The sequence below is a fragment of the Fundulus heteroclitus genome, chromosome 9, assembly GCF_011125445.2.
Source record: "Fundulus heteroclitus isolate FHET01 chromosome 9, MU-UCD_Fhet_4.1, whole genome shotgun sequence".
Classification (NCBI taxonomy): domain Eukaryota; kingdom Metazoa; phylum Chordata; class Actinopteri; order Cyprinodontiformes; family Fundulidae; genus Fundulus; species Fundulus heteroclitus.
Genome location: NC_046369.1, coordinates 4,485,131 through 4,508,926, shown reverse-complemented (window position 1 = coordinate 4,508,926; position 23,796 = coordinate 4,485,131). Strand labels below are relative to the sequence as shown.

General features: G+C 39.0%; 1 protein-coding gene across 1 annotated transcript; it reads right to left on the bottom strand.

Annotated features, from left to right (window-relative positions):
• Window positions 1–430: 430 nt before the first annotated feature.
• dnai3 (dynein axonemal intermediate chain 3) lies at window positions 431–23,726 on the bottom strand. The gene is made up of 23 exons (XM_036140881.1): window positions 23,620–23,726; window positions 22,379–22,481; window positions 22,233–22,271; window positions 18,254–18,438; window positions 17,704–17,808; window positions 17,220–17,348; window positions 16,912–17,108; window positions 16,635–16,751; window positions 16,184–16,380; window positions 15,809–15,927; window positions 14,054–14,143; window positions 13,847–13,936; window positions 11,995–12,114; window positions 10,292–10,365; window positions 9,431–9,584; window positions 9,137–9,215; window positions 6,438–6,559; window positions 6,122–6,182; window positions 5,658–5,785; window positions 4,600–4,807; window positions 4,199–4,290; window positions 2,573–2,689; window positions 431–643 (listed from the first exon to the last, which is right to left on the bottom strand). The coding sequence occupies exons 2-23, from the start codon at window positions 22,437–22,439 to the stop codon at window positions 518–520; spliced, it is 2,610 nt and encodes an 869-aa protein (XP_035996774.1). The 5' UTR covers window positions 22,440–22,481; window positions 23,620–23,726; the 3' UTR covers window positions 431–517.
• Between the last annotated feature and the right edge of the window lie 70 nt (window positions 23,727–23,796).

Genomic DNA, 23,796 nt, shown 5'->3' with positions numbered 1-23,796 from the left:
CATTACTGCAGAGGTGAAAGACCAGCTCAGGGGGTTTATTATTAAAAACTGTAATTTATTGAAAGAAGAGAAAACTGCAACTTAATGTTTAATTAGAGAGAATGTTAAAGTTTTAAAACATTGTCCATTTAAAAATGTTAAATTTAAAACCATTAAATAGGGGAATGTGTCACCTATGAGGAGGCCATGTGTTTTGTTGAGCTCATATGAAACAAAAGCATTACAGTGTGATGACGATATAGCCTTTTGCTGACATGTCGCTGCATTGGCAAGGTGATTAAAAATGAAATTTAAAGTTACCCAGGGAAATCAGTGTTTAAAATCAAATAAGATATACAAGTTTTGCTCAATTTAATTTAGAACTATTTTGAAAACAACAATAAAAAGGTAAACCTCTATAAAAAAAATATAGAAAATGGACAAAAATCAGACAGGAAGTAAATAATAAGCCTTTATTTTTTTGATTATGTAAAGCAGTTTGTGCGTATCTTGATGACTCTGGGGTATATTAGGTATTCTACCTCGCTACAGCAGTGGACCACATGCCTCTGATCTTTAACAGATTCTCCTCTAGCATCAGGTTATCGCTGTACTCCGTTGTTTCCAGATTGTCCTTTGGGGGCGTGGCTGGTTTATCGGGTTCCTGACGACACAATAAGAGTTAAAACAGAGTCGAGGACAGTGAGTTGTAAAGAATGGGACAATTTAAAGCACAGCATACCAAAGACTTCACAAATCTTTTATTGCACCTGCATTTCAGGTGCAATGAGCCCTGAAACAGCTCATTCTGAAAGGAGTTAAGACTAGCCAGAACTGAGGAGGGGAAATCTCATTACCTGAGAATGATTTTGTGCAAAAAAAATGTAATGAACATGTTTTATGTAACCCATAAACCTATCCTAACATGTTTAACAGGAAGGACAATCCGTCCCTTTTAGGCCATTCCACCTTTTCCACTTCCAGCGAGGCTCCCCCCAGAGGGCGAAAGTAAAAGTGCACTGTCGTAAAGATGCTTAGCTGTTCTTGTTTCTCCATCAAGCCAGGCGCGGTTGTTTTGAGCTTAGCAGACAGGCGAACGCAACGAAAAGTGGAAAAAACGGCAGTACAAACAATGACTAACACAGTGAAGGTATGAACATCAAGCTTCCCGCAGCGCTATCTTGGTGCGGCGGTGGCGGCGGCCGCCGCCGCCGCCTCGCCGCCGCCGCCGCCTCGCCGCCGCCGCCGCCTCGCCAGTTTTATTATTATTATTATTATTATTATTATTTTTTTTTTTTTTTTTTTTTATGTTGGCGAGACGCTACCGCCGCCGCCTCGCCAAGCCGCAGCCGCCGCCGCGGTAGCGTCTCGCCAACATAAAAAAATAAATAAAAAATAATAATAATAATAATAATAATAATAATAATAATAATAATAAAACTCGATATGCTTGCATGTTTATTTGACGTTAACACGCGGTTCTTTGTTGTTGCTTTCGCGCGTGCATATAGTGAATGGCAGGGCAAAAACACATGGAGTTCTCGCCGTAAAGCAAGACTTCTGTGAGTGCGGGCCGTGAGCTCTTGCAATTGCAAGTGCGGTATTTCCCCCACAGACCCCCAGGGCGGCCCAGAAAACCTTTGTTCGACCTGAAATTACTCATTTAATCATCCAAAACGGTATGGAACACATTAATTAACTGAAAAATGTTGCATAGTATGCCTTTAAGCTCATATGCGCTCCTAATCAAACACTCATAAGACATCTGACTTTCAACAGTATGGCACTTCTTGCTACTTTTTATTCTAATATTACTGTATATTTGTTATGGTTTTAAACCAGAACTATATTACAGTTTCCAAGAGTGTAGACCTTGAATTCAATTTACTGCAGGCCTTTTAAATTAATGATTAAATATAATTCAGCCACTTCGTTATTTGTCTTCTTTTTTTGGCAAATTGCAGCAACAAAAAGCAAGCTAATCTGTAAGTATGTGTCTTTCCTTTCCCTTTAAATAAACAAATAATAATAATAAAGCATCTCACAAAGCAACAAAGGTTGGAGGTGAGCTCCGTAGCTCTCGTTTTATATTATTTATAAAAGGGAAACCTTGCCTGCATGTAGCTGCTATCCTGCCTGGGATGGAAACACTTAGCCCTTAATAGATTTAGCCTATATAGTTGGCACAACGATTCCCAGACACTGTTAATACCTACACTATCCTCTGTGGTCAGTATCAAATAACATGGGGAATGAATTAAACATGAGGCTAAGAAAAAAAAAAGAAGAAGCACCGATAAAAGGAAGAGACACAAAGAAGGTCAGGCTAGAGCCTCTATTTTCCAGGATATACAATGAGCTGGAAAATGTTTTATTTGACTCGAATAAAACCTGATCAGCAGCATGGTCACCTGATCTAGTGTCCGTACTGCTACAGATCTCAGATACATGTTAAGTATGCTTTTTCAAACAAATATAAAGTTTTATTTTAGCAGGTTCAGTTTAACAGGGATGTTCAGTTTAACCCATAGCTCCTGAATTTAGATTTCTGCACTAATGTCCCCATCTGTACAGGACAGAAAACATATCTCACCATTTGTCTCTTGACTTCCTCCATCTTCTTATTCTGTTTCGTACAGCCGTCTTCCCCCTTTAAATAGTTCTTTAAACTCTCTGTCTCAAGTTCAAAGTATTTCTTCATGCTTAAACTCTGCAAACAACCAAAATAGGTAAGTTAAGTATGTGATTTGATAAAGCCACATCAAAAGCATTATATATAAGGTTATGACCACAAACTGTTATACACTTTATACAGATTTTAGGTGATGGACCAACACAAGTTACTGCTTGATTTTGAAGTGGTAGAAAAAGGAAACTGAAGTTTCTGCTGCTTTGTCTTCCCCAAAAAGCTCAAGCTCAGTCAGACTGGATGGGAAATGTCTGTGAATCTTTTCAAACGGTTTTCAAGTTTCATGGATTCTGGTTTGGGTTAAGGTCTGGATTTTGACTGGGCCTTTCTAACAACTGCATATGCTTAGATTAAAACTCATCTGTTGCTGCTCTGAGCACATTTTAACCCCGTAATCCCGCATCCTTCGCCCCTGTACATATACCTTCCATTCCAGACTGCCTCTGTCAGTCCGTGAAAAGCAAAGTCTACTACATCCATCTCCATCTAGGTCCACTTCAAAATTTCTTGGAGCCCAAGGAGAGCATGAGTAATCATCGTCAAAGCAGAATGCAAATCTATCTGGAGAGGATTACCACATTTCAAATTAAACGTTGAGATGACAAATCTGCTTCCTTATTTGGCACAAAAAGAGTGGTTTGCCTCTAATATTTGAATAAAAGAGTAAATATTATTGTGAATATTTAACAAAAAAAGGTATCGGTTTTTACGGGTACGTTGATGGTGACGTTCGGAGTAGCCACAGAGAGTGTGGAACCGTTCTCATTAATTAACATAACGTAGTTGCTTCGTCGGTCAAATGTGAACGAACGGAACGGAGCAGTCACGGAGGATGTGGAACCTGGCGGTAAGGATCTTAGTCCAGCTGGATGGTGAGCTTCCCCTAGACTCAAGCTTTTAGCAGCCTGTGAAGTAAAAAAAAATTTCCAGGATTGTCCTGTGTTTATCCATCTCACCATCGGGTCTGAATTGCTTTTCTTTCTCTGCAATAAAAGCAATTCCCACAGCATGATGCTGTCACACCCATTTTTCATACTGAGGATGCTTTCTTTCAACAATAAGCTTTCTTCTTGCAAATGCATCCATAAAGACCATATTATCCGAGCTGACCTGTCAGTTTAGGCTGACAGCCATGTCTTGGTAGCTTTAAATTGGTCCCAGCCAGTTTGTGTTATCATGGTTTCAACAGTGCTCTGCATTGATCTGTAATCCTTGGTCCTTCATGATACTGTCTGGTTACTAATGCTTTCTAACAAAGCTCTCTTTTTTACTAATTATGGGACTTCTGAAGCAATTGGTTGAACTGGAGTTTATTGATATTCGTTTAAATGGGGCTGAGTATATATGCATGCTGCCCTATTCCTGTTTTAATGTATTTCATGTATGATTTTCCTTTAAATTCAAAATGATGTACCGTACTTTGTATTGGTCTATCTTAGCAAGGCATTGCATATACAATTTATGGTTGCAATGCTGAAATTAGAACATTTTATCTTTAATAAACAAACCAGTCTGGCTGTGCAGACTCACCTCGTGCTTGGAGGGAACATAGAGGGTCTTTGGTATTTCAAAAACACGGAGAACACCAAGATCATCTGTCAGCGCCAGGAAGTGCTGCTTGGCTGAAGGCACACAACAATCTAAGTTAGCCCAACAGCACTAAACTTTGAGAGAATAAATAAAACATACAAAAATGCAGTGTGACGAGCACACAATGGATCTCAGCAGAAACAGAAGCAAAAATAATTTTAAATAACTCATTTGTAAAAGTACACGCCTGGGGAGTGGCATTCCCAATTCTTGTGAATAGTGGCTGAGCAACAGATGAATTAGCTTTTATAAAATCACTTCTATAGTTGTTTGTGTATAAAATCTACCGCTCAGTGAATAAATAAGACAAACTCTTCTAAGGAGAGCAAATGTTTTCTCACCAGAGGCGGTCCACGGTTTCATGCAGGTAATCTTGGAGTTGCTGATGTGAGCATGGACCTGCAGAGGTTCACTGGTGTTTTTCAGCAGGTCCCATACCTCAGCACTGCCGTCTTCTTTTCCAATGAAGAAAACAGCTGGACGGGACAGCGACCAGCATCCCGCGGTGCACTCATGCTCAAAGTATTGTGATGCAACCAGTGGGCCTTCCTGCATGCAGCAGTTGGCGAGAAATAAAGTGAATGGACATTACAGGCCTGCAACACAGATTTCACTCATTTTCAGACTGAAATGTCTGGAGCCTTCAGACAGATTTATCTGATAATATTGAGTAAAATTTTAATTATCTTCATACTCCAAAAGTGATGAAAATATATATATTTTTTACTGGTTTAATGACGTTTACATGCCTAAAACTGAAAAATAAATAGAGAAATATTACATTTGCATTATACATTACATTAAAGCAGCAACAGTTTTACAATTTACGCAAAACATTTTACACTGTGCTCATTATTCACATATAGTTGCTTTCCAGGGTGCTTCTAGTGGGAGAAATGTTACCTTTCTCTAAATAAGTGGATTTCTGAATTAAATTGTTCCCATTTCCACATGAAAGCCCATTATTTGGAGCCAAATATTGTTTCATAACCTGTCTGTGCTTTAAACTTCAACACAGGTTTATCCTGTCTGCAGTGTCCCTATTGTTCTCACCCCTGAGACCTTCAGAGAATGCTCTATTCATTCTGAATGTGAATTACACACAGGTGGACTCTAGTTACTAGCAGGGTTGCCTTCAGAATGTAGTTGGTTGTTGGGCACACTGGATTTTATGTATTGGTATTAGAGTAGAGAGCCCAGAATACATATGTTCATCACATTCTTCTATGTTTTATTTGTAGAAAAAACAGAAACTGAAAATCATGTTTAGATTATGTTCCTCTTCACCAGCATGCTTTGCTTTGAGTTGGTTGTAGTATAATAACTGTAAGTGAAATAATGTCCTCCGGTGTTAATCATTGCCATAGCACCCAGAGCAGCCTGTTTTTAGTGTAGTTACCACGACTCCTTCTTTCCAAATGGCAAAGGTCGGGCCTCCTGTTGTCAGAATAATGTCTTTGAAGAATGGTGATCGCTGCATTGTGTTCACCCGCCAATGATAGTTGAAACACAGGAGGGGTTTGGCACCTGGGAGCGCAGCAGCACATTGTGAAAAAAATGGCATGATTTACTTGGCAGGATACTGATTGTGATTTGTAGTCACTGTCACAATAAATGATGATAGCAAGTTAACCATCTGCAATCCTATGCATTTCCTGAGGGTAATTCAATTTAGCATAGCAGCCAAAGTGCAAGGAATGTTGTTGTTATCAGATTTATTGTTCTGAATTTGAAAAAGAAAAAAGTTTAATAGTTCACCTTACTGTTATTAATTTAAATGTCTGATATCAAAGTGGTTAAAGACAGTAAAGGATATACTGTTATGCCGCTTTTAAACAAACATGGGAATGTGGCACCACTCACTATGCGGCCTCCCAGACTCGTCGCTTTCCAGTTTCCAGTCGGTGTAAACGATCTCCCCATTCTGGCAGTGGAAACACAACGTGTCACATGAAATTCATCACAGAATAAACATACACATAATGCATATTCTCTTTATAGCCAATGTTCTGTCATGAGTTCGGCTGAAGAATGTACACTGATTTTGAAATAAATAGAAACATCAATTGTATAAGAACTTTAGTGGGTGGAGCCAGAGTTTTCTGGCAGACATATATGAAAAAATAGTGGCGAGGGTTGTGGGTCTATTTCCAAATTTTGGATTTGTAAAATGTTTTACCTCCATCCCAACAAATAATTTTGTATTGACATCTTCCATTGGTTTCAGTTTTTCAGCTGAGGGTATTCTGAGCTGGCTGTAGTCAGGAAGGATCTCTGTCCACTTATTTTCTGGATCTTTTTCTGAGTGGGAAGACAAGGTTAAAGTGTAAATTATTATAATGGCAACAAAAAGCACAGCTCCATATCAACATGCAAAAAAACAGTGAGGAAAAGTCAGCATCAGTGGCAATGTAAGGAAATAAAGATCGGATTGATGCTGCCTGCTTTGTACTTTTACCATTAACAAGATGGTAGTAAGACAAAAGGCAGGAGTATGAGGAGGGGTGTAACTAATGAGCATGTTGGGAAAAGCGATAAGAGGACCGCAGGGGAAGAGAGGCATGAGGAGAAGAGCTGGGAATAATGGTTCTAGAAAAAAGGGCAACAGGTGAGGGTAGGATAAAACCTGAGTTGGTAGAATCCTTTTCCCATCACCTCTACAGCAGACTTTACAGATGTACAGGGCTGTAAAATAATGTTTGCCTCCTAACAAATTTCTCCTGTTTTTCCTTTTTGTCAAGCATAAATGTTTCAGACGATCAAACAGATTTTAAAAGCAGACAAAGATAGCTTAAGTACAGACGGTCACTCAGTTACCAAATGCCTTTATTAGTAATGAAAATGGTTAACCAAAGTAATTTGGTCTTATGTGAAATACTACCCCCACCACCCACACAAACAGGGCCAGTTAAGCCAGAAGCTTTGCCTGTTCTGCTCAGCAGCTGATTTCCTGGCGCATCACTATCTCACTATATCTGAATTCACTATCGCTCTTTAAAAATTTGTGGAGAAAGGAGTTTCACCGCTGCAGAAAGTGATTCAGTACTGTCCAATATGGGGCACCAATGTACATTTTCATGCACAATGTTTAGTGAGTGGTCATTTTAAAAAAAGTATTTTAGCTTACTTTTCTTACATTTAGCACCCTTCTATCACATTTAAAATGGGATGCACCCCGTAGTCCAAGGCATTTGCTGTTGAACTGTTACATAGTTCCCATGAAGCCTCCTGGCATTAACTTGACTTGTAAAATCATGTGAACTCTTTTCTTTTGTGTTACAAATGACAACCGAATGGCTCCATCTTTAGAAACGGCAGAGGCCTACAACAAAAAGATGAATGATGTGGTCAGAGGCAAAGAACACAGACTCACCTCTGTCAATAAGGCATACCACTTAAGTTGAACCAAAATACTCATCATACTGGGATTCATTAAAATCTTAACTGCTGAGTGCCTGAGGCAAGTGGGGAAAAAAAAAACTTAACTCAGAGCAAATTAACTCCACAATCAGCCAGTTACCAAGGCTATGTTTATGGAGCCAAACCTTCAACCAGACAAAGACGGGCCTCTTCTTGACCAGCCGGGACAAACTCAATCTTCCTCAAGCATTCCAAGATATTACAAAGAGCTGACAGTAAGCAAGGCCGGGGATATGCTAACATATAAGAGACTTGTTTTGGAAGAGCGACTTATTAGAGTAGTGGGAAGAAAGACATATAGAGGAAGACAGCATCGTCCTGCTCTTTGCTAGTTTCAGACTCTCAAAGCCAAACTGAACAAAATATTTGTCAAATAGTTGAAATTGTAGCATTTTCTAAAATTCTATTGCACAACGTATATAAATCAATTCACACTTCAACAAAAAAAGAAAATCTCACCACTGTGTTTGCTAATGAAGTGAGTGAACATTTACACAGAAATGATATGTTGGAAGTGTTTCAGTCAGGTTTCAGAACTCATCATAGCACTAAAACAGCTCTGCTGAAAGTCACTAATGATATTCTCAGGGTCTCCGATAATGAACTTGTGTCTCTACTTGTCCTGTTAGATCTCAGTGCTGCATTTGATACAGTAGATCACAATATTCTCTTAGAAAGACTTAAATGTGCTGTAGGGACCAAGGGAACGTCCCTAGGCTCGTTTAAATCTTATTTGTCCAACAGATTCCAGTTTGTTCAAGCAAATGATGAATCTGCAAATCCCGGGGTTACTTGTGGAGTACCACAGGGTTCAGTGTTTGGACCAATTCTCTTTACTATACAGTGTCCTAGGCAGGATTTTTCTTCAGCGTAACAGTGGTAACGGTCCACTACACAGAAATGTGCTGCCGAGAACCCTGCTATTTTATATATATATATATATATATATATATATATATAGTTTTTTTTATGACAATGGTAAGGGTTGCACTCGGCTATATTCATCCATATTGAGATTAATCCAATCAGATACTTATACTACAGGCATTGAAGACATACAAATCTGGATGACTTTCAATTTTCTGCGGTTACATTCAGACCAGACAGAAGCAGTAAATCTTTGGACGAGAGTCTTTGAAAATGAAACTACTTAGCCAATCACTTAAACTAGATGGCATTAAACTGTCTTCCAGTAACAAAGTTGCTACATGCATACTCGGTATGAGGGATTGCTGCAAAAGCCAACAATCATGCAAACGACTACCCACTGTGGCTACACTCTTTCAGGAGTGAATACTTGTAAATGACTTGATGCAAGCTGGTGGGTTTCCTCAGATAGAAAACCTTTTAACCAATCTGTCTGTATAATTTGATAGAATTGACTTTGGAAAGTGTCTTGAGGTGACAATGTGTTGTGAATTGTTGCTATATAAATAACTTGAACTGAATTGATCCTACCTGTACTACAGATGTAATGTTCAAAGCTGATCTTCAAAGGAGCATATTCTCCTTTGGTATTAATCTTTGCCATCAAAACCTGACAAACGACACAGAATAAAACATTCTTGACTTTGCATCTTTCTATTAATTTCTTAATATTTTCATTCCTCAACTGGAAAGTGTCAGAAGGGTAAGTGGATTCGCTAATATTTTATATATTGTTCAAACTTACTTTTAAAAGTGAGATTACGTATGTATGGTAAAAAGGACTCTGGTTCTACACATATCATGAATTTCCAAATGCCAAAGTACCCTGAACAATGGTTTCCATGTTTTTTCCAGGTGTTTGAATGTTTCAGGGACGCTGCAGGTAGCCACGGGGGTCTTCTGGGCTACGGCCTGCTTCCTGTCTGAAGGTGTGTGAATAAGCAGATTTGGAAGTCTCACATCCCAAAACCGTAGAGTGCTATAGAGTAAAACAAGGCAAAACAGTCACAACCTGGAAACATACAAAAACTCAAAACTCAGAAGTTCAAATTTAAACACACAAACTCTATGTTGACTTAGTTGGTGCCTTGAGTTTATTTAAATACCTTATTTCTAATAAAACCTTCTGCCTACAGTTGTAGAGTAAAGATACACTTCAATGTGGCATTGCTTTTTGCATTTTTAGTATTTTCATTCTAATGATTTACTTTCTTTATTCAGCTCACGATACACTGCATGATTCTACTGTTAGTGTGTTAAAACCTCCGTAGGTAACTTTTATACTGAAGTTATGCAACAATGACTTCAGTAGTTACAATATAATTATCTGTATGTACATCAGGTTTTGAGGATTGTGTGTGGGTTAAGAAAATTAGTTACTAGCCATTACATACAGTACCAGGTACGGCGGCACAAACTAACAGCATTAAATGTCCAATATAGGCAATCCACATTAATACTGACTCTCACAGGAATGGCCAGTGTTGAACAAACAGAGAGAATTGTAGCAGAAGAGGTTGACTTGTGTTTTAGGTACATGCTTAGTTATCAACTATTGGTTCTCAATGATGTGTCAGAAGGCATATTAAAAACAAACGTTAAATTTTTTTTGTTTTTCTGATCAAAATTGTAAAAATGTTTATAAGACATTTATATATACTTTTTAGTTTTTTTCCTGAGGCCTACCAGTCAGGAGAGCAGCTGACAACCTGAACAGACACTTTCATCGTGTTCTCCACTGGTACGCCCATCCCGGTCACCTTATCAAAGAGAAAGTTATACAATCAACAAAAGTCTATATCAGAGCCTAGTAAAAAATATTCATGTTTTTTTTTCAGTCATTTCATTTTAAACATAAACATAAACATATGGAGATATTTGAAGCATGGTTATGTAATAAAACCAGAATCAGAAAAAAAAAAAGAGTATGTCTCAAACCTACCAAGTCACCTAAACTGATAACCAGGCAACGAGAGCCTTAATCAGAGATGGTAACTCTGAACCAGCTGGAAGGATCCAAAGATCACTTATAGAATATGTCTCTATATGATTATTGTGTCAATAATTATCATTGTGCAGTCCAAAAATCTGGCTTTTAAAGAAGATAAATACGAAATCCATTTTTGAAAGAAAGTCACAAGTAGTCCATGTTGGGGGCACAGCAAAAATGTGGAGAAAGATCATGACCAAGTTAAATACTCTACAGTAGTATAAATAATGCAATATGTGTTAGAAAGCTAACACACCACTTCACCCTGTAAACCCCACCCCCGCTGTGTAACATGATTGTGGCACCATCATGTTGTGGGGATGTTTTCTTCAGATGCCAAAGGGAAGTGGTCAGAGTTTATAAAATGATAGATGAATGAAAATACAGGATCATAGGAAAACCTAAAAATGCACATAACACTATAAACTAGGTTGGAGTTTACCTTCCTGCAGGGCAACAATTGAGTTATTTAGATCAAAGTATACAAATGTGTTAAAATGGCCTATTCAAAGGCCAGACCTAAACACAACTGAGGATCTGGGGGAGCAATTGAACACTGCTATTCACTGATGTTCTCCATTTAATCTGACTGATATTCAGCTGTTTTGCAAAGAGGCAAATACAAAAACTCACAGTCTCTAGATGTAGAAAGCTGAAAGAACGTACCCAAGACCAGAAACTGTAGTTGAACTGGACAACAGTGCTACAAGCACTGCATCTTGGGAACTGAATACAATGCAAACCGTAATCAACTGAATAAAATCATGTATTGTTTTCCGTCCACTTTAAAATTGTGCTTTGCATTTGTCTAAAACATTAAATTCTCAAAAAAGAAATTTTATAACAATGTGGAAAAAGTTCAGGTAGTATAAATATTTTTGCAAGGCAATGTAGGATGTTAATCTTTCCCCTAAGGGAACTTTGATGGTTACATTTTCCATTCATCTTGTTGAATACATGAGGTAAAAGTGATGCATTATGTCTCTACGGAGGCGAGGGATAGCAGAGAAAAAGGAACTGTACGGCGTGTGCGCCAATAATATTTTTTTCTCTTTTTCTTCTATCAAAGGTGACAACGTGGTATTGAAAATTATATCTCAAAGTATACTATGAAGGGAAATGTCTTGTCACTAGATCCCTACATCTACTTACATAAACAATGAGTCTGGCTGACTCAGAGTTTACATTAGGTATTGTATAATATTTACACGAGTTATAGTTCCATAGAACAAAGACGAATACAATGCTGACATCATGTCTATGCATTCATGCACAATAAACACCTTTTTCAGCAAGAGGACATTTTTTTTGTTAGTAACCTGGCTCTGTTTAGTTTCAAACATGTGTTTTTTTTAATTTTTAAATCCCCTTCAGTCATCAACATTTAACTTTTCTGTACCTCAAATGTTTGCGGCAGCCACTGCACATCAGTAATTTGGGCTTTGTGCCTGCTCTCTACGGGTGAAATGGCACAGAATCGTGCAACAGGCGTCGTATTCTCTTTGTTGTCTTTGAGGTCCTGGAGAGACAGCAAAAAAATAAATAAAATAAAATAAAAATAAAAAAACACTGTACAATAAAATATGAAAAAGCTGTCAAATCAGACAGAGTATATCCACGAAAGCCATTCAAAATGCTCCAGCAGGATATGAAAATGCAGAAAAGTCCAAAGAACGCTAATTTATTTTAAATATTTGAATACAAAGCCCGCTGGTGGATGTTTTTTTTTTGTTTCATCACTGATATATGTGCAAGGGAAAACAAACATCACACATGTAGCCTTCACAACAAAGATGCTATCTAATCATTTGGAATTATGGAATACTAATCCTTGCCAAACATGTTAAACCAAACATTATGATTTATGTAGTAGGCCGACACAAGACATATTTACATCTTTCATAGATCCCAACATCCAAATGACGTCTTTTTAACCAGTGCGACTGCTATTGTTTACTGTGCAAACAGCAGAGAGAACAGTGATCTGATTTTCCTGAATGTTATCATGCATCAGAGGATAAACCATGGTGGTAGATGAGCTGTGCAACTGCTGGCACATGTGGACTGTGGTGTGTTGACGCTAGAGTACTGGAAGCAAACAAGGATCTAGAGAAAGGGAGAGGGGTGATATGGTAGGCGTAAAGGAGAATAAAGAAGTGAGGAGAGGGATGGGGACAGCTGTTTCAATGTCGAGACAATAAGAGCACACAAAGCGAGTGTGGGGGCGTACTGTATGTGTGTATTTAAAAACAGCGGCATCAGCCCATCTCTAGACTTTAAGGCTCTGAACCTGTGTAATGAGCTATAAATGTCCCAATGCATGATGGGTTCTCTAAATTATAGTGAGTAAAACTTCAACTTTGCTTCTTCTGTTTGACTTTTGGTTGTACACTAAGGTAAGATGCATAAGGTTTTCTAAGTGCAAATTGCAGTTGATTCGTTAAGTTTGACAACCTAGAAAAGACTCATTGATTGAACATGATTTCATTGATTGAACATAATTCTTTTCGTGCATATAAATGTCAGTTTATATGCACGAAAAACTTGTATGGAAATGTTCTTGCCATCAGGAAAAGAAGATAGATTTCTGGTTCTGTGATCAAGAGATGAATGATTTTGAAATGAAATGTATATATTATCCACAAGTCCTGTACAGACATTATGAACATGTCCTGTCCAAAGAGGGGCTGGAAGGCCACTCAGTGAGGAAGAAACCATCACTTCAGAAGTAACAAGACAAAAAAAGACAGATTACTGTTGGCAAACGCTCTCAGGGACTAAGATCTTATTTTTTGAAGACCTGTCCCATGGTCCGGTGAAACTAAGCTAAATCTGAATTCACCATGTTTTGGGAGTATTTTGTTGCCGGAGGGACTAGTATGATCTTAAAGAAATCTGCAGAGCTGTAAGGATGTGTGTATGAGAAAGGCAGGGCTACAAAACGGACTCAGTAACACCAGTTCTGGCCTTAGGAGTGCAACAAAGTACCCACTGGTGGAAACCCTGTGGATGGTTACCCAAAATGTCTGCCCCAAGCCACACAGATCAATTGTGGTTCTACCAAATACTAATTAAATATATGCAAACTTCCAGAAAAAGTTCAAGAAAAAAAATCTAAAAATTTACCCAAACATTCTAGCATTTTGGCAAATGGAAACAATTTTGGTGACAGAAGACTTTATTATGATTTAATTTTTTTTTTTTTTTTCATAATGCATGTGGATATTCGTTTGAGCTGTATGTCTACTTACAAATGTGTCAGGATTGGTTGAGGCCTTTTTACTGCCAGGGTGTGCTGCCTGTAAGTAGGTGACATGAGCAGAGATGTCCCATAACACAACCTGAAAAAGGATAATAGCATTTCACCGTGAGCTGAAGAGAAGACATGCGTAGAAATAAATTATTTTTATCTTTGTTGTATAAAGTACAGGAAAAGGTGGGGCAAAAAAAAGGAGCACCTGGCCATTTACACTGCCGCCAACGATAATATTTGGATTAGAGGGGGAGAACTCGAATGCAAGAATGTCGTCTGGGCACTCTAGGAGCAACTGCAAAAAGAACAACCAACAAAAAAATCTGTACCACATCCACAAACACTGCATTTTAACACGAACTTGTCAACAGTGCTTTGCAAAAGCATTCAAACACTCATTTAGTCACATCACCACCTAAAAGTTCAAAGTAGTTCATGGGGATTTGACGGGAAAAAGCAACAGAAAGTCGAACATTTTGGTAGGTGGAACGAAAAGTGTCCAAATAAACCCTCCAGAGAAGTGTGGAGTACACGGCGATCTCTGTTATTCCCCTTAATAAACTCCAGTGAGACCAACTGCCATCAGAAGCGTCCAAATTAGTAAACAGAGTCCACCTGTGTGTAATTTAGACTCTGTGTAAAGAGCTGTTCTGTGAAGGCCTCAGGGGCGGTGAGTGAATATTATTGAACCTGGAGCATCACGAACACCAATGGACCCACCAGAAAGGTTGGCGGTAGAGAAGTTTAAAGCATAGTAGGGTTATAACACAAAATCTCAAGGTATGAACATCTCACAGACCAAAGTTCAAGCCATTGGAAAATTTGGCATAACTGTAAACGCGACAAGGCTGCCCACCTAAACTAACAGGTCAGCCGCCAAGAGCAATAGTCAGAAGAGACGGCGAGATGTTCATGGTAACTCTGCAGAGGCCATGCATTGCTCAAACATGGCCCTTATGGAAGGGTGGCCTGAAAACAGCCAATTTGTAAAGAAAGAAAAAGAAAAGGTCCTGTATGCAATTCCCCACAAGCCTTGTAGGCAACATTGCAAACATGTGGAAGAAAATTTACTGGCCAACTTTCTGGCAACGTTCCAGTAAAATGCTATGAGTGGGTGACAGGTACCGCCACACCAACCCCACAGTGAAACACGGTGGCAGCGGCAGCATGCTGGGGGAATGTGGTTACAGTAGACGGGAAGATTGATGGAGCTTAATAGAAAACAAATCCAGCAAGAAAATTAGCTGGGAAGCTGCTAAAGTCCAGAGACACACAGCTTGAAACATAATGGATTAAATCAAAGCAGGTTCATGGATCAGCAGCAGGGCCTAGTCAAAGACCAGATTGAAATCAAATTGGTAAATTGGTGAAACATTTGATTTTTTAAATTATAAACAATCTCTGTTCAATCCTACTGAACTTGAGCTTTTTCCCAAAGAGGAATCCGCTAACTTCTTAGTCTCTTGACGTGCCAAGCAGGTAAAAGCATGCAGTCGTAATTGCAGCAAAAAGTGGCGGCAGTAATATGATGAAACGTGAAAGAGTCGAAAGGGTGTGAATACTTTTACAAGGCGTATTCAGCCATCATGGGAGTTTTTTATTCACTCCAGTCTTCCGTCTTGTCTCTTAATGCCAGGTTTGTCTAACAATACAAGAATCCAGTTACATTTACCAGATTTCATCAGATAGTGCACAAAGTCCCACCCACCCCTCCTTCAGCCAACGAAGCACTGGATGACTTATGCTCCAGAGAGACATTTACATAATTCAGAAGTGGTATGATGTTACTTTAGCTGCTCAGATATATTGATTGGGAGCCAGGGGTCAAATCAATAGGATCTCTCAAATTTTCCTACAGCAAACAATGGTCTTGAATGACCAAGTGCAGTTCCTTCCTGCTGTTCCTTCTAAAAGCTTTTCTCCAACAGATATGGAATAGATTCTCGTATGCTTGTCACACCTGGGGATTAGAGGGGTCAGAGAAGCTGTAGAAGATGATGAGAGCAGGGTCAGGGCCTGACAAAGCAGGCTCCTCCGACTGCTTCTCCTTTTTCTTAATCAAAGCCACAGCTACAACACCTGCAGCATGAAAAAAAAGCACAAAATAATCATGTTTATTTGATTATTTATTAGGCTCCCCATTAGTTTCCACCAAAGTAGTTACTAATCTTCCTGGGGTTCAACCATCTTTAAAAAAGGGTTATCCTTTTGCATGTATGACATAATTAACAGAATATCTGCACCAAACTATTCTTTAGATCACTTTTCTGTAATTGACTAAAAGCAGCATCGATAGCATCGATAACAGATATTACTTTGAAATGTTGCACTTTACCATAAATCGTAGGGTGCCAGTTAAGGCAACTAATTTTCTTGTCCTTAGAGAACCTCTGATCTGCGAAGGCCTGATGAAGCACCAGGCTATCCGACGCCTGCCCTGACCAGTCCCCAGCTTCAAGGCCTGTCCCCAGAGCCTTCCAGTCATCGATAAACACATTCATAATCTCCTCCTGTTGCAGGGCATGCAAGATCCTAAAAACAAGCAATACAAAGTCAGGTTGCGTTAATGCGCACGGTTTCTAAATTATAGAGATCTTAGGGAATGTCACTGCAGTTTGAGGTTAGTATTTCCTAAACGTAGGTGCTTGAGTCTGAGGTTTATTCCTGGTTATTTTCTTTGTTTAATCAGCTGGGATCCAGATGATGAAAAGAACACAATCATTTAATCTACTGATCGGATAGGGGAGATAAAATCGATGCTCAAATCAAATCAGTGTATTTTTTACCTGGGGGTCTGTGTAGCACAACAATTCTTCAGACTCTCATCTTGAAGAATGGTTTCTAGTTCCTCAACGCTGAACACCCTGGGCTCGTACTGCGTGAAGGTGTCTTTTGGAACCATCCTACGGAGCGGACACAAGTGCACGAAACAACGTTAATACAAAACGGATTGTGTCGCCGGCACCACCCGCGTTTCTATGATATTTTTTCTGGAGAATCTTTTACTAGACTGCCAGAACCTTTGATTGAATCTACTTTACGTGCAACGATTCATCATCATACCTCAGTGTCTGGCAACTCTTGCTTTGCAGCCTGGGAACCGCCTGCGTTCCACGATCGCTCTGCAGCTTCTTGATGCTGAATCTACTGTCCTGGTAGGGAGCACACTGCACGTGGCTATCCTTGGCGTCGGCACTGTTGTGATCCGAGAAAGAGAGCGGCATTCGAAATGTCCTGTCCACTCTTAATTGGAGCTTCAGCTGATGAGGACAAGGAGACAAAAGAGCTAAAAGCAAAGTCAGCAAACGAATTAAAGAGGAGGATTGTGTATCTAAATTTATAATGCATATGTTTGTGTTATTGTGCAATGCCTTTTCTCTTGTCTCCTTGAGACAATCCTCCCCTATTTCCTTCTCACTGCCGAGAGAAATCCAGTGCTTCGGTTGTGGGGGTTTATTGACTTCGGCCTCAAACACTTCAGTTGCTTCAATCTCTGGGGGCTGCAGAGCACAGGCAGAATAAGGAGAAGGCATTTTATAAATTACCTGAAATACAATTATAGGACCGGGCTACAGAGCTGAACCCAAAGTCTTTACATCCATCAAACCTTATTATACCAGATTTAGAAAGACAGAGCTGAGGGAGTTAAAGCAGAAGTCATGAAGTGTGTTTTAATGCATTTATAAAATGAAAGCATAAAACCATCGCAAAGCCTGCAAAATACTGGATTGAATTTTATGTTAAATGACATAAATGCATACATTTTTTTAAATCTTTTGTTAAAAGAAGGCAAACATCCAGGTGTTTGGAAACTGTCGGTGAGAAAAGGAAAGACAAGAAAAGCTGCAGACTCACTTTAAGTATTCTGTTCTTGGCTTCTGGCGTCAGAACCAAGTAGAAGCTCTGACCGTGCGTGAAATCTGCATCAAAAACCAACAACATCTCCTCCTCTGGGTAATCCTGTTAAGAAGAATGAAATCTGATTCACGGTATCACATTTCCTCCTCCAATAAATCTTTCATGATAGGAACATCTTCTGGCACACACAAAGATATAAAAGAAACATAGAGATAAGATCTCAACTGGCGTGGTTTAGAAAAATATAAAAAGAAGATATTAATGCTAAGGTCAATAAACTAAAGGCTAGGTATCTTTTTTTATATAAAACAGGCTCTATTTAGAGCTTAAAGCTATTGAGACTGCATCAGTCCCTAAAGAGGCGTTATGGTCTAATAAGAGTAATGTGCTGGAAAGGATTTAGGTAAAGTATGAAGGCAGGTGTAATATATCATGCATTTGATTTTAATCAGAGAGAGTGAACTTTGACCAGCTCCGTCTTTGTGTATTATCGTGGTATCTCAGTGTGTTTGTCTGGAGGATCTGCACAGCAGTGCATGAATCTTACGAGAACAATCTGTTTCACTGGGCTGAAATCAGACACTGCAGCTCTTGTCCTCATGTCCAGAACGATGTCGTCTTTTTGGAGCAGCTTGTAAGGGCTCTTCTCCGTGACGTCTTCATCAGCGCGGCAGCCGAAGAGCTCCTGGGTGGCGGATGTCAGGACCAGGGGGAAGATATCATCAGGGTGACCTTGAGGAGAAAGTTCAGGAGTTGTTGTTTTTTTTTTTTTTTTGCTTTTATCTTTAGAGAATTCGTGTTTATCAAGTGAGCGGAATGATCTTAGTTACGGATATTTGAGCAAAACAAAGTTGTTGTTGAAAAGGAATATAAAGCTGTTCCAGCTAAGGGTGCAAGCCCAAGTATTCTTACCAGCTTAAGACAAATCTAAATCAACATATAAACATATAAAAGGAGCATTTCTTTGAGGATAAATATTTAAAAATATATATTTTTGTTGCTTTTTTTTACATTGTAAGATAGACTTTAAAAACAAACCCCCACATTGGGCATGGATTTCCTGAAGCCAAATTGCAATCACAAGGTAAGGTCTGAAGAATATCAGATTTTATCCTCCAACATTCACCAAAAGTTGGTTTTCCCCCCGAAATGGGCCAAAATGTGATGAACAAAACTCAAATAAATGAACTCTGTCCTCTTCATTTCCGTGGGTCTGACATGCTGTGAAGGTCTGTGCTAGACAGAAACACAAGGACTCTACTTTTGATCTGCCAGCTTTGCGTCTCATACAAGCAAGATTTAGTTCCAAAACCTGGACCTTCTGCACAAAAGGCAGCCCGTGTTTAGCGTGAAAGATCGCCCAGCTAGTGATTTCTGTCACAGCCTGTTGATTCAGTTGTCTTGTGGAGCTTAGTAAGTCAGAGAAGTCACCAACCGCAGCTTAGTGCTGCGATCAGCGGCGAGAGACTGCAAAGGGAAGTAGACAGACATGTGCCTTTATCTGCTACACTCCGAAATTATAAATGAGAAGTGACTGGAAAAAAAATAATTAAAACAAAAGATGGAGATCAAAAGAGAAGAAAACCTCAATTATCATAGTTTCAGACAATCAATAGACCATTGTTTCCTTTACTTTACACATCAAATACACATCATTATGATTGATCCTGCACCTGGCCCTCCCTGCAGGGTGGACCCTCCTAAAGCAGCCTAGCGTAGCACACAATCATTGTAATTAGCTGACCCACAATGCCCAGTGCCATTGCTGCTGAATGCTGTTGCTTCTAACAATACTGTTACTTTATACTAGCACACAGCTAAAGAACTACTGTAAACTTTTTTGTTTGTTGTGGTGGTATTTTTTTTTCTTTACACTTTAAAAATCTCTGTATACTCCACATCTCAGCCATGGCTCAGTCCAGGGAACTCAAAAGTAAACAGGACTTTGCATAATAACAGTTTTCCTCCTCCTTGCGGTCTCCCTCTTCAGAGTCTTCCCACAAGGTTGCCGAGAGGACGGGGGAACGCTCAACTCAAGCTAAAGTAACCACTTCCCAGCTGGGCGTGTCAGCCTTTTCCACTCACAACACTTTCAGGCTTCATGCCAAATCATTGTAGTGGAAACTCACACCCTTCATTTCACAAAGATATGTGTCAGCCGTGGTATTTGTGTTCACAGGGAATGTTTGCTTAAGGGAAAATGAAAAGAGCGTAATGTACAGTGTTCCTTATCCCCAAGGAACGCAAGTAAATTGCATTTGTTGTCTGGTTCCGAAACTTATTCTAAATTTGTCAAGCCTCCTTCCTCTTGTCTATTTCCCTAAAGGCTTGAAGGCTCATGCAAGAAAATATCCTATTGCAACTTCTAACTGTATTTTACTGGGATTGTATGTGGGAAACTAACACAAAGTAGTGCTTAATTGTGAAGTGTTAGGAATAAGATAAATCATTTTCAACAGTTTTCACACAAACTTCATTGTGTGGACCTTCCCTTGACTTTCATTCATTTTCTATTGCTTCCAGTGCCCTAACCCTAAACCTAGGGTCACAGGTACATACCCAACCCTAACCTAAATTCAATTCACCTTAGCCCTGAACTTAAGCACAAGACCAATTTGCATTGTGTGGACCTTGTCTCCTCCTTGCATCTTTTGGGGTTTGCCTCCTCCAGCTTTGCTCATCTAGAGACAGATGTTATTGCCGTTTTTTTCTTTGTAAAACAGTTAAAGGTCAGTCAGATTGAATGGAGGCCATCTGTAGAAGGCTATTGTTAAGTCTTGCAACAAATGCTCAGCTAGATCAAGGTCTGGACCTGGACTGGCCATTCTAATACATGACTGCTCTTTGATCCAAAGCATTCCTTTGTGGTTCCAGCTTTGTGTTTTGTTTTTTTTTTTGTTTTTTTTTGTTTTTTTTGGGGGGGGGGGGGGGGGGGGGTTGTACTGGTGCAAGTTGAAACTCCAAATCATTCTCAAATCTTTCGCATCCTTCAACATGTTTGCTTCCAGGATTGTCCGGTGCTTTCCTCCACCCATCCTTCCTATTGACTCTGACTTCCGTCCCGGTTGCTGCTGAGGAATTTTTGTGGCTGGTGTGTTCAGATGATGCACAGTGTTAGTTTTGAATGTAGGTCCAAAAGTTCAGGTTCTGGTCTCTTCTGAACAGTGGACTCATTTCTGTTTTTTTTCTCAGTCCTGTACATGGCTTGTTGGATTTTCATTCAACAGTGGATTTCTTCTTGCCATTCTCCCATAAAGGCCAGACTGTAGTGAATAACAAAAGGGTTGTCTTGTAACAGATTCACCCACCTGAGCTATGGACCATTTGCCATATGGACCACTTCTTAGTTTAGGCAGGAGGCCTAAACTAAGAAGCAGTATCAAAATCTGGAGGCCTTTGCCGAAGAACTGTGTTTATAATTAGATTAAATTACACAGAAGCAGACTCTTTACTCATTACGTGACTTCTGAATACAATTGATTTAACTGGATTTTATTAATGTGTATCCCATATAAAAGGGTCTAAATGCAGATAAACACATTTTTCTGATTTTTATCTGTACATTGCATGCGTTATTTCCCTCATTATTTACAACCAGGCACCCTTTTGTGATTGTCTTTTACATAAAATCCAGGGAAAACGTTTAGCTTTGTGGTTGCAATGTGACAAAATGTGACAAGGCTGAAAGGCTATGATTACTTTTACAAGGTACATCGCTTGGTGTGAACAAAACCAACATTTACAAAATGCTGCAGCTGATCAGAGGAACTACTTTTCATCTCACAGCTAGAAGCTCAGCACATCTAAGATTAATTGTTGACTTTTGGGTTAAGACCCAGGTTTAGGTCACATTGAAAGGTAAAGTTAAGGCTTGGCTAAGTCCCTGAGGAATGTTTGAAGGTCTTAAAAAAAAATCTATTTAGATCTGCTAAAGAATTACACTCCTGACAAAACTGGATGTAATTTGGCAAAACTTGTAATTTTGAAACAGTTGTGTTAAAATAGAAATAGATAAAATGACCGATATGGCATAATAATAGGGACAACTGATGATTTATTTAATATCTCAGAAATCAGTTTTCAAGGTTAAATGCAAAGTTAATCTCAAAGGGGCCCATAGTAAACTTGACACTACAGACAGACTCTTATAGTCAGACTATGGTCTGACTATAAGAGTCTTAAACTGAAGTTTGGAGGTTTAGCCAAAAATTTTAGTTTTTTTGCAGGTAAACAACACATCATTCTTTAAAAAATCTGTAGTCTGAGGCATTCAGGATTGTAATCTGTTCAGGGTGTTTGTAAATCTGGAAGAAAACCCATGCAGGCATTTGTGCTCAATTTATTTTAACAAGCAAGACCAATTGTATCATAAAAATAAATGGTAACAATCAGTGTTTTGTCAATTTAATCTGAAGCGATTGTGTCAAACTTCAACACAGGGGTAAAATAATTCTGATTTATTTTTGATTTATTATTATTTTATTTTATTTTTTGCATAAATTACAACCAATCCACTGTTCTCCTACCTGCACTTTGGTGTGGTGTAGAGGACTGACTCGTCTTGCCTAAAAGGAGAATAATTCCTTCCATTAAAAGAATGAAAATGCACGAAACAACGTGACGTATGTATATCTATCTACTATATGATGTGTGATTGTAATCAGACCCTCACCTTTCTCCTTGCCTTTACTGCCTGCAGTGCTCGCAGATCTCTTCTGTGCCTTAGGAGCCATCCTGGTTCTTTGACCCCACGTTCACAAAGGTTAAAGCAGCATCTATCGAAAAGAAGCAGAGTTTCTGTCCGTGTTGTAAACCGCTGTCTAACTTTGACTGAAACCATAACTCAGCCCCTGGCATCACGAAGAACATGTTCTGCGCATGTGCTGACATCTTGTGGAGACTACCTGAATTACAACACTGTTGTCTATATAAATAAAATTAAATTCAATAAAGTAAAAATAAACAAACAGGAAAATAGTAACTTCTAAATTCTATCCTGACTGATAGAATATAGATCATGTTAAAATCAAACTGGTTTGTATCCCCTGGGAGATTTAGGTGTAAAGTAATTGTAAATTCTGATCTTAACATGAAAGCATGTGCAGAGATTTCAGACGTCCTTAATTTGGCTTCCAAGGTAAGGTATGGTAAGTTTATTTATATAGCACTTTTCAGTAACAAGACGATTCCAAGCATTGATGCACCAATCTATGCATCGTTCTCTTTACAAGTTCCCTTTCTACAATATCTGTAGTGTTCCTTATCCCCCAAGAATGCAATTGAATTGCATTTGTCTGCCTTGAAAAGTCCTCTTTTATCCTGCTTGATTACCCGAAGGCCTGGCGGTGGACTAAGAAAAAAACAAACAAACACAATCATAGTTATCTGGCTCTATTTTGTATATAAACCTGAGTGGAGCTGCGCAGTTTTTAAACGCCCAGGACAACATTGCCTTGCAAAAGTCAATAATTCATTCACTTTTATTTATTTATTTATTTTTGTTTAGGAAATTTTATGTTAACCTGGCCAGCCAGATTGATAACAGCACTCTAGAGAGTGAGGGGCTAACCCAACGCAGCTCCTGGTTTGGAAGCATATGCGTTTTTGTTTGGAATACTTTATCCATGATGAACAAAGTCTATAAGCAGGAATTTATATGATATAGCCGTAGCTATAACGTGTTCGCGGTCTTGCTTGATTAAAGTTAGCTTAGCGAGGGTCAATATACAAAAATAAACACCAAAAAGTAATGATTTTGACGTTGCAGTTGTCAAATAGATACTATAGCTTAACTCCGAAAAAAAACTACTGCAACAATGGCCTATCTTAAATAAATTGGTTTCGACTGATGATAATGAAAATAAATAGAGTAGAAGTCAAGAACCAGATTATTGACAAATAAATGCATCTTACCGGTTCTTTAAGTCCCAAATTGAACTCCTTAATCGCGCAAACCAAACGCCCCTCGTTTGTTGGACTGTTTGGTTGCCAGGGGTTACCAGAGAGGGCGGAGAGACTGAATGAGCGACAGATTCATTGACCAATCAGATTCCAGGTTTGGAGCGCCGTCACGCGATGCGATAAACTTAC

Bases quoted from the DNA above. Each gene is read 5' to 3' on its own strand.
- dnai3 (XM_036140881.1), bottom strand. From the start codon at position 22,439: ATGGCTCCTAAGGCACAGAAGAGATCTGCGAGCACTGCAGGCAGTAAA. The intron at 16,381-16,634 runs GTAAAAAATACA...GCTTGTTTTTAG, and splicing joins TGTGCTACACAGACCCCCAG to GATCTTGCATGCCCTGCAAC. The intron at 644-2,572 runs GTGAGATATGTT...TTGTGTCGTCAG, and splicing joins AGGAAGTCAAGAGACAAATG to GAACCCGATAAACCAGCCAC.